The following is an 11,301-nucleotide window of genomic DNA, read 5'->3' as shown; positions in this document are numbered from 1 at the left end:
ACCTCCCAAGCCCGGGCTCTTTCCACTGAGCTGTGAAGGAGAAGCAACGTGGCTCAGTGGAAAGAGCACGGGCTTTGGAGTCAGAGGTCATGAGTTCGAATCCCAGCTCTGCCACTTGTCAGCTGTGTGACTGTAGGCAAGTCACTTCACTGGGCCTCGGTGACCTCCTCTGTCAAATGGGGATGAAGACTGTGAGCCCCACCTGGGACCACCTGATTCCCCTGTGTCTCCCCCCGCGCTTAGAACAGTGCTGTGCACATAGTAAGCGCTTAACAAATACCAACCTTATTAAGTCTGTGAACCCCACGTGGGACCACCTGATTCCCCTGTGTCTCCCCCCGCGCTTAGAACAGTGCTGTGCACATAGTAAGCGCTTAACAAATACCGACATGATGATTATTATTACAAGTGGCAGAGCCGGCATTAGAAGCCACGACCTCCCAAGCCCGACCTCTTGCCCCTGAGAAGGGACAAGTCCGGCTGCCCTCGGGGCGGTTTAAAGGCCGCCCTGCCAATCAGCGCCCACTCAGCCAATAGCATCGCTCCGCCCGGCCGGGCCGCCCCGCCTCTCCGCCCGCGCGGACCAATGAGCGGGCCGGGATCGGGGAGGGGGCGGGGCCTTGCTGCCCGCCTCCCTAGTTAAGGCCGCGGGGGATGAGCAGGAGTCCGTGGAGGGCGAGGGGGGCGGCGGAGGCAGAGCGTGGCGCGCAGGGCGCGAGTCCCCGCAGCTGGAGCGGAGGGCGTCGGGCTGCGGGGGTCGCTGAGAGGGGCGGGGGGGGGGGGGGGCGCCGCCAGCCCCGGGAGCTTCTGCAGGGCGGCCGGGAGCGAGGACGGACGGTCCCGAGTGCCCACTATGGAACAGGAGAAATACCTGCCTGAGCTGATGGCAGAGAAAGATAGCCTCGATCCATCCTTTGTGCACGCGATGCGCCTTTTGGCAGAAGGTAAGACTTTCCCCGCCGCAGCGCTTCGCCCACAGTGAGCGCTCCCCAATGCCGTCTTTGTCGGCCCCGGGGACCTGCCTCTGCCTCTCCCCCGCCGGCCGCGAAAAAGCGTGCGGATGGTGTCCCCCTCCCCATCCGTCCCTTCCCCCGAGAGCCCTGTCGCCCTGTCGCGACCGGCGCGACCCTGCCCGCCACGCAGCTGTCCGAGCCTCGGGGCGCGATGCCTCCGCGATCGTCTTGCAAAGGGGGTGGGGGGGGGGGGGGGGGGAAGGGGCACCAGGTGAGCGGTCGGGGAAGTGAACGGGGATGGACGTGGCATCCTCTGCCGGGCGCTTTTTCTCTGCAGCGTTTGGAAGTGATCGGGCCGCCCGGCGAGGCTCTCGGGCAGCCCGTTTCGTCGCCAAACGGTGTCCCCCGCGGCCAAGCGCTGGGGCCGAAAGGGAGAGCGCCCGGGGCACCTAGGAGACAGGATGCAGATGTTGGGGAGCCCGGCCTTGGGCCGGGATGGTCCTTCCCTCTTGCCCCATTGTCCAGTCCCAGCGCCGAGTCCGGTGCTCTGCACAGAGTAGGTGCTCAATCAATACGATTGATTGTGAATGAATGTCCACATCTCAAGGGCGGCGATTAAATGCCGGGCAAAGGTGTTAGACGCCCCCCTCTCCCCGCCCCCGGGCCTAGGCTCCCCATTAATCAGCTGCTCTGTAAAGTCTAGTCTCTCGGCTTCTGCCTAAAATGTGCTGCTGCTCTCCACTTTCGAAGGGCTCGTCTGAAACGAAGGTGTTACAGGCTGTTGAAGTGATTAGGGGAGAAAATACGGTTTTCCGATCATATTCTCCAACTACGACGACCGTCCAGGATATTTGGAGTCGTCCACAGTTTTCGTTGAAGTCCTCGAATATTCTTGACTCACTGCTAATTTGAGTACAAATAAGTACGACGCACAGGATAGCGCAAACGGCTGGGGGACATATATTTTTTTTTCTTTTTGACATTTTAATGTGACAAGTTTTTTGTACACTGAGACGCATTTATGGGGGTTACATCATGAGGAAGTCTTCCGTGAAAATCTGATCTCAATTTGCTTTCAACTCGCTTAGCTTTTTATCAGTTTTTAAGGTTTATGTCCTAAATATTATTTTTCCTAATTTGCATTTTACAGCAGGATGGGCATTAAAGACAGATTTAATCAGAATCCTCAGCGTGCAGACTAACTTATCTTATGAAAGCTCAATTACTCGTGAGTTTAGAGGAGGAAGACATTTTCATTGTTACTACGTTTCTGGGTACTGAATGGGAATCTTACGAGAATAGAAATGATTAATTAGGTTACTTTCGCACTTTCTGGAGAAACTCAGACCCAAATAAGGGAAAAAGTACAATGCTAGAGAGAAAATGAAAATTTCCACCTAGGTGTAAATCAAAAGCACATAGCGTGCGTGGCAGTTCCTTAACTATTCTTAAATAAGATTTTTAGACTAAAATGATTTTTTTTTTTCCCCCCAAGTGCCTAGAATGTAGCAGAGGAAGTCTTAAAAAAGGAAAAAAAAAACCCAGTTTTTTATCTTGATACCAAATTCTTAATTTTTTTTGTGTATGAAAGAATTAGTGACTGACCATGTAGATGGCTTTTAACAAGCTATAAAAGAAACACAATATTCTTAGGTACCTGATGAAATATTATGAACCTGAATTTCTGCGGTTTCTACAAGGGGCACGTTTCTTTGGACATGTAATTTGATCCTCTCTCAGCAGGGGGCGCTAGCTACTGCTTCAGTACAAGGTTGAAGGAAAAGGCATGAAGGAGCCTCAAAGAATTAAACTCCGGAGAGGTGCTTAAATTATAGCCTAATAATTTGGAGGAGCATTTTAGTAACTGGGCATTTTGGGGGTCATGCACAAAGTGCATAATGATAGGCTTTTAATGAATTAATGACTACTTACTGCCTCTGAACCTGAGACAAGCAATTCTTGAATATTTAAAACAAAGAACAAACTTAGGTGAGCTGCCTCTGGAGTCAATGGAAAATGCTAATGTAGATTTCACACCAGATACCTGGCATTATCCTTCAAAACACCATCTGTCAAGTTTTCTGTAGACACATTTTATATCATTACAGAAGCTGTCTATTGAAATGGTTTCATTCATTAGAATGGGAAAGTTACCAATTAAAACCATGGAAAACATCTTCATTCTTCTCAACATAAACAAACCATGGAAAGGCTATCATAGGAGACCGATGATCTGCTCATCGTCATATCTGGCAGGCAGAAAAGTAGAGAGGACGAGTAAGAAGTAAACATGATCCACATCATTCAGTTTCTTGGAAGCTCTATCCTCGAGTCAGGATTTGGAGAGAGAGTACTGCATACAGGTTTGCAATTTGAAGTATTGGGACCCATCCATGTTTTTTAATTTGAGTCCTACAATGTATTTTTAATCATTGCCAAAGACTCAAGGATAGCTTTATGAAATGAAAATTAAAAAGTCGAAAGTCCCCCAACCTCCCAGCATTGATTTAGTGACCTGATAAATCTCAGGTTGCCTGGTGTTGACAATAGAAAATTATCTGAAAGAACCCTTTTAAAGGGTCAGAAGATTCCATAAATAGGGTGTACAGTTTAGAATGCTGTGTATTTTCATGAGACTTTTGAAATACTTTAAAAATCAAATCTTTGTATATTACTCAAGACCATTTCTATTTTTCTTAAAGCTGCATGTGCATACATTTGCTTATAGAGTAACTAATTTACCCATTATTATTCATTCAATAGTATTTATTGAGCGCTTACTATGTGCAGAGCACTGTACTAAGCACTTGGGATGAACAAGTCGGCAACAGATAGAGACAGTCCCTGCCGTTTGACGGGCTTACAGTCTAATCGGGGGAGACGGACAGACAAGAACAATGGCAATAAATAGAGTCAAGGGCCATTATTAAGGGAGGTACCTGTAAAATGGATCACTTAATGCTAAAATAACATTTCCCAAATCACCTCTCATGATCATGTTTGTCAGCTGAAAGTTTATGAAGTTGATGAGTATCTGTAATATCTCTTGTTCATTGGTATAAGCCAGCAGCTGTCATTCTTTTGTGTGTGTGTGTGTGTGTATATATACATACGTATATGTATATGCATATACATATATGTATGTTTCCTTTATACATATATAAAAGTTAGCCCCATACAATGTAAGTAGTCTTACTCCTATGAGAGTGCTGTACTTGGAGCAAATTCAACAACTGGAGCTTGTCATAAAAATTGCATTCATCTAGTACAGACTTTAGCCTGGGTACAAAATTGTAGTGTATTTATTGATGAACCCAATAAAAAAACCCAGAATTTCTTCTTATGGTACTGACAGAGGTCAAGTAAGAAAAAAAAAAATCACAACATTGTTTTGTGTTCTTCCTTCATTTTTTTTTTTTGTTGCTATTAAACTGTTTCCCCCCAATACTGTCTAAGGGCTGGACTCCACAAAAGGTTTCTGTTTTGTTTTGTTTTTTACAGTGTGTCTAAACACACTACAGTGTGTCTAAACTCATTGAACTTTTAAGTAAATTCTCGCATGAATATTAATTTTAGTATTTATATTTTTGCATAGTTTTGTGCTGTTTTAATAGTGATTAGTTGTACTGAGAAGGGCAGAAATGCCATTTTAATGTGTTTTTTAAAAATAGAAATTGCTAAAAATTCTGAATGAAGTGGTACAAAGAAACTCATGGCAATTATATGAAGAGGAGACTTTGAGTTTTGCTGACAGATCACTGATTAAAATAGCCCCTACTTTAGATAACGAATAAAGACAATATAGTTCAGAGAAGAGAGTCTAGTCATGGAAGATGCTGGTAAAATGACTGTGTTTCCTGGTCGACTAGGCATTTGGCACTCCATAGTAGAGAAGTGGCATTTTGATTATACGAAAGCTGCTGCCTGATGTAGGGGGAGAGAGGTAAGTATTTCCAGAGGTAGCGGTAGCAGTTATCCCAGTCCTGCTTTCATGCATTCATCTACAGAAAACTGTGATGTGATGTAATGGTTTTATAGAGTTCTTCGATTTTCGTTTAGCCACTGTTGGATTTATCAAATAATGAAATAGAGCTAACTGTAATGCTAAAATCCCACCAAAATGCCTTAGGGTGCTGAGTCTGAGGCATTGTGAAATTAGTTATGTAGCCAAAAAGTGGAACCCGAAACAATTTTGGACGATTTGTAATCTTGGAAAAGGCACTCTTGAAAATGCAATCCATTGCTTCACTAAAATGGGATTTGGGAAAGAGATCCTCCAAACAGTCTGAAGGTAGGATAATTTTTTGTGGTTGAATCTTTCCTCGGAGACATCTGGGTAAAATCCAAACTGCCAAATTGAGGGTTTTTTTTTTTTTTTTTTTTAGTAAATATCCATTTTATCTGGTTTCGGGCTGTGCTGAAGTGGAAATTTGTGACAGTGGGGTGTTCTGCTGGCTAACAAATCAAAACAAATGTATTTGATTTGGCTGATTCAAGAAGTGATAGCCATCCACCCAGTTACTTTTTTGCCCTTTGGCAGTGCTAATTTTGAATGCCAGTTTCATCTCTTCTTGTCTTTGAGCATTTTTGCCAAAAATAAAAATTGTTTTACTTGCATTCTAGATATTACCTGAAGGATATATTTCCAAACACTTGACTCTGCCCAAGCAATTTGAAGCCACTGCAGAAAATTGTTTTGTGTTCACTCAGATGGCTTTAAATTGATTACCTGTGGCCACTGTTCACCCAGTTCACTGTTGACGTAGCCTCCACATTCCTGTTTGCCATGGGTTTTTCGAAGGTTGTTCCTCCTGTTGTGAACAGTCTGTTTTTGTAGAGAAATACTTGAATTTCACTTTACTCTCTCGGAAGCACCAAGTTTCCTTTAGGGGCTACTGTTATCCTGTTCAAAAATTTGAGGCAAAGGAAAAACTGGGGAGTTGGCTGACTCTGCAATTATCAATTGAAATCAAGAGAACAATTCTTCACTCTTTACAGTATTAGGTGGACATGGTGAAAGGTAAAAGAGCACAAATCAGTTGTCTGGAAGCAATGTAGCCACTGGTAGGAATTTGGTGACAAATAGCACAGGTGGGTGTAGAGTAGGACTTGATTGATGGTAGAGTAGGACTTGGTCATTTGCCTTTCCAAATCCCTGAAGACAGGGCCATCATTTCCTTTACAGTCAAACTACAAGCATTACAAGTGGATTCTGTTGGGGCATTTTGTGTTATTTCCTTGGCATGTAAAACCTTTATTGGATTTCGTGAATTAACCAAGCTTAGTTTACAGCTTTTTCCTCTTGACCAAAGAATCTGGGAATCCTAAGGAATGCAGAGGTGGAGAGAAACTCTTGGAACTCTGTGAGCCTCATGTGGGAAAGAGGCTATGTACAACCTGAATTTCTTGATTCTACCCTAGGTCATAGTACAGTGCTTGGCACATAGTAAGTACTTAACAAGTAGTATAATTATTATTAAAGGTAGAAAATAAAAGGAAATATGGGGAGGGGAAAAAAAAGCATAAGCATTAAGCACCAAAATGGATGGTAAATTACATATGGCAGAACTAAAAATAATTAGTTGTATGTCTAGAAAAGATAGTTAAAATGTATTTGGGTATATTTTCAGGACTTTCATTAGGGTTTCATTTAATAAACGCTCTGTGAAGCATTACTGAAGCTAATGTAACATTAATTTTTAATAACAATATATCAAGTTATGATCTTTGCCCCAAGGAGCTGACAGTCTAGCTGAGGAGACATCAGAATAAGTTATAGATAGGAAATTCTGAAGTATATTAGATATGCATGCAAGCCCCATGGGGATTGTGGTAATCTAGTTGTTTAGGTGACACAGAAAAGCATAGATGGCAGTTGCAGGATAAAGTTGGGAAGAGGAAAGATTACTCTAGGAAGGCCTCCTGGAGGAGATGTGATTTCTAAAGGGCTTTGAGGGGGAGAAAAGTCATTTTCTACTTGGGTGTGAAGGGTAAGGGAGTGCTGCATAAGGGGAGGATGTTAACAAAGATGAGAACTAGGCACAGTGAGTAAATTGGTTTGAGGGGAGTTAAGTGTGCTAGCTGAGTTGGGATGAATGGGGTCTGAACATTCAGAGAGCTGAATGTTTGCCTTAGTCAAGGGTGAGGAGTTTCTGCTTGGTAAGAGTTCCTTGTGGAGGGGAATTGTCTACCAACTGTTATATAGTACCCTCCCAAGTGCTTAGTATGATGCTCTCCACACAGTAAATATGACTGAGAGGGATGAGCATGATTTGAGGCTTCTGAAGAGTGGGGAGATATACATGCAGCAATGTTTTAGTAAAATACTACAGGTAGCAGAATGAAATAAAGACTAGAGAGGGAGTGACTGGAAGCAGGGAAATCAGCAAGGAGTCGGATGCAGTAGTTGAGTCAAAATATGATAAATGCCCAAATCAGTGTGGTGGCAGTTTGGATGGAGAGAGAGTAGTGAATTCTGGAAATGCTGAAAGAACCAAGAGGATTTGATGACAGATTCTGGGGGTCTGCAGTGTCAAAGGCAGCTGAAAGGTCACAGAGGATTAGGGTGGAGTGGAGTTCTTTAGTTTTAGCAAGAAGAACACTGGTGACCTGGGAGAGAGCAGTTGCAGTGAAGTGAAGGGGATGAAACTGGATTGTAGGGAGTCAAGAAGAGAGTTCTAGAGGGAATGGAGACAGGTGATATATACAACCCATTCCAGGAATTTGGACCTCTTTCTAGACTGTGATTCCATTGCTGGGTAGGGACTGTCTATTGTCAAATTGTATTTTCCAATCAGTTAGTACAGTGCTCTGCACACAGTAAGCACTCAAATACAATTGAATGAATGAGAAAAGTGGGAAGAGGCAGATAGAGTGGTGATAGCAGGAGGGGATGGAGAACCAGAGAAGTGTTTTTAAGATAGGGAAGATGAAAATGTCTGAAGACAGAAGGGAGGAGACATCAGGGAGTGAATAGTGGCAGTCAAGGAGGGAATATAGTGTGTGCTTGTGCTTTTTAGAAAGTGAGAATGGATGGGGTTGGAGGTATGGGTGGAGAAAGATTTGAAAACAGGCAAGAGATCTCTTGAAAGATGGGTATGTGGATGTTTACTTTGGGTAGAATACTGAACTAAGCACTAGAAGAGTTCAATACAGGAATGTATATGGAGTATAGAAGGGGACCCAGAACTAATCCTTGAGGTACCCTCCATTGTTATAGGGTAGGAGGCAGAGGAGGATCCTGCAAAAGAGAAGGATTGGTTAGAGGGCTACAAGGACAACCTGGAGAGGACAGTGTCAGTGAAGCCAAGGTTAGGTGATGTTTCTGGAGCAGGGGGTGATCCACATTGTCAAAGGCAGCAGAATGGTTGAGGAAGATTATTATGGATAGAGGGTGTTGAATTTTGGAAGAAAGATCAATGGTGAACTTAGGGCCATTTCTGGGAATTGACAGGGTCAGCAGTCAGATTGTAGGGCCTTGGGGAGAGGAGGTGGAGGCAGCAAGTGTAGACAACCTGCTTCAAAAAGTTTGGAGAGGAATTCATTCATTCAGTCATTTATTGAGCACTTACTATGTGCAGACCACTTTACTAACTGCTTGGGAGAGTACAATACAACAGTGAACAGATACATTCCCTGCCCACCACAATCTTATAGTCTGGGGGGGGTGGGGAAATATTAATTAAAAAAAATTACAGATATGTACATAAGTGCTGTGGTGCTAGGAGGGAGCAAATACAAAGGGAGCAAGTCATGGCGGTGAAGAAGGGAGTGGGAAAAGAGGAAAGGGGGACTTAGGGAAGGCCACTTGGAGATGTACCTTCAAGAAGGATTTGAAGGGCAGACAGATTGGAGGAGAGAAGGCATTCCATGTCAGAGATAGGATGAGGGCAAGGGGTTAGCACAAAATAGATGAGATTGAGTCACAGTGAGAAGTTTAGCATTAGAGGAGCAGAGTGTGTGGGTTGGCTTGTGGTAGGAGGGGACAAGGTGATTGAGTGCTTTTAAGTCAATAGTGAGGAGTGTTTGTTTAATCATTTTTCTTAAAGTTCCTATTATTGAAGGCTGAATTTTATGTCTTGCATGGAATGACATTTTTAGTCAGGGAGACTGAATTTTTTTTTCTTTCTAGCTACTTATCTAAGCTTTTAAAACAGTTTGATTTACTCAGTATCAATTCAATAAGTCACTTGTGTTTATTGAATGCTATGTACTGAACATTGTACCAAGTGCTTGGGAGAGTACAGTACAAAAGAATAAGTATAGACGATCCCTGCCCACATTAGGTTTACAGACTGGAGGGGAAAACTGACATTAAAATAAATCAGATGGATATGTACATGATTTCAAGGAAAGAAACCCAGAGATCAGGGACCTGTAATTCTCCTACTAATAATAATTATGGTATTTAAGCGCTTACAATGTGCCAAGTACTGTAATAAGCATTGGGGTAGATACAGGGTAATCAGATTGCCCCATATGGGCATCATACTTTTAATCCCCATTTTACAGCCAAGGCACAGAGAAGTGAAGTGACTTGCCCATGGTCACACAGCAGACAAGTGGCGGAGCTGGGATTAGAACCCACATCTACTGATTGCCAAGCCTGTGCTCTTTCCACTAAGCCACATTGCTTTGATTACATAGAACATGAAATATTGAGGTTGGGCCTCAATATGGCACCTTGGTCAAGTTTTTAAAACTATTTCTCATGTGACTTCCTAGGACAGTGGGTTTTTTGGGGGAAAATTTTGGTGAAGCAACTTTACAAGTAAGCTTTCTTTTTCTTTTCCTCAACTCCCTCCTTCTCCTCTTACCATTTCACTTCCTCCAGCTTATTCCCATTACTTTACCCACAGTGAATAACAACAGAATATAGGTTGATGCTTCTACATGATGAACTGTCAGAGGTTCCAAAAATTTACTAGATAATTGAAAGTATCTTGGAATGCTTTTATGTTGTTGTTCATTCAATTGTATTTATTGAGCACTTACTGTGTGCAGAGCACTATACTAAGCGCTTGGAAAGTACAATTCAACAACAGATAGATATCCCTACACAACAATGGGCTCACAGTCTCGAAGGGGGAGACAGACAAAAATTACCCCCTCCTCACCACTCCAAAGTTTGATTTTTAGTGGGGCCCATTGTATTTTTTGTATTTCAGTGTGATTACCCATTCTGGAACACACTTTGGTTGTATTTTTGTCTTTGTGGTTTAAGGAAGTTGTTTCGGGTTCCAGTTCAGTGAGATGGTGACTGTTCATCATAAACAATATGATTTTTTTGTGTGACAGTGGTTTGTGAGTACATCTAAAGCAATTCAACCTCAGTATGGAGAGTGGCTGACATGCTTTCCACCTCCCATACAAATGGATTGAGTGAATAGATGCAGAAGGACATGATTATTTGTGACTTCTTGCTTCAGGGTCATCGGCCAGAGCAAGTTGTATATGGCATCCTAAGGAGCCATTATTTTGTAGGTGCGTTTGTAACTGACTTAACAGCAGGCTACCAAAAGTGAATTGATCTGTGAAGGTATTAAACGTGAAAAACTCAAGTCATTTTTTACTTGAAGCAGTCCTAACTAATGTTAGTAAATCATTATTTGAATAAAAGATCTAACCATTCTACCTGCAGTATAAATCAGTAGGGTGAAGACAGGTGGTAACAGAAGTGACTTTTGAGATGAAGCAGTGGCAGTTGAGATTCTGGGGACAGAGGATTGGTAGTGAAAGGAATTCAAGACAGTTTTACATGGGGAGAGGAAATGTATGCTGTCTTTTTTTTTTTTTTCCATAAAGTGTGGTCGGGGAAATACAGAATAAGCAGTCTGTGACTAGATCACGTTGGAATGAGTTGAGTTTCTGAGTTAGAATTTGTGGAGATCCCCATTTTAGGTGGAAATGTGTTTGGTGACCCTAGGCTATAGAAAAATTCAAGCAAATACAAAGCTGAGAGCACTTGGAATGGGCAGGCTTTCAGAACAGGTGATTCAGAACTCATAAAGGCATCCTGAGTCCTTGGCTTGACCACAGAGCTATTGTACTTTCTCAGATTCCCTAGGTGGGCAAACAATTATTTCTTAAAGACATAGGGACCTCCTATTAGAAGACTTGATTTTATTTAGTCTTTATTTAGTAGTTCAGTGGACTCTATTTGAGACAGTTGGATGTATCATTCGGTAGGATCCAAGTTCTCCGGGCAATGGTAATAGGAGGGTCCTTTAAGTGTAGGGTTGGCACTGAGACTAAATCTAATTCTATCCAATTCTAGAGTGGTGGTCTAATCATAGTATAGAGAAATATTGTCATCATCTTTGACTCTGCTCTCTTTCACCCTACACAT

At 42.8% G+C, this 11,301-nt stretch overlaps 1 protein-coding gene across 1 annotated transcript in view; it reads left to right on the top strand.

The window, feature by feature from the left end:
* The first annotated feature begins 804 nt into the window (after positions 1-804).
* The window catches only part of KHDRBS2 (KH RNA binding domain containing, signal transduction associated 2), a 562,712-nt gene continuing 552,215 nt past the window's right edge, over positions 805-11,301 (top strand). The window contains exon 1 of the mRNA XM_029062307.2: positions 805-944. Within this exon, the coding sequence (XP_028918140.1) occupies positions 854-944 (91 nt within the window). The 5' untranslated portion in view covers positions 805-853. The remainder of the gene's footprint in view (positions 945-11,301) is intronic.

This window comes from Ornithorhynchus anatinus, chromosome 1 (assembly GCF_004115215.2).
Source record: "Ornithorhynchus anatinus isolate Pmale09 chromosome 1, mOrnAna1.pri.v4, whole genome shotgun sequence".
In the NCBI taxonomy this organism is placed as follows: domain Eukaryota; kingdom Metazoa; phylum Chordata; class Mammalia; order Monotremata; family Ornithorhynchidae; genus Ornithorhynchus; species Ornithorhynchus anatinus.
The sequence above is the reverse complement of the archived record's forward strand: the minus strand, read 5'-3'. Positions and strand labels throughout refer to the sequence as shown.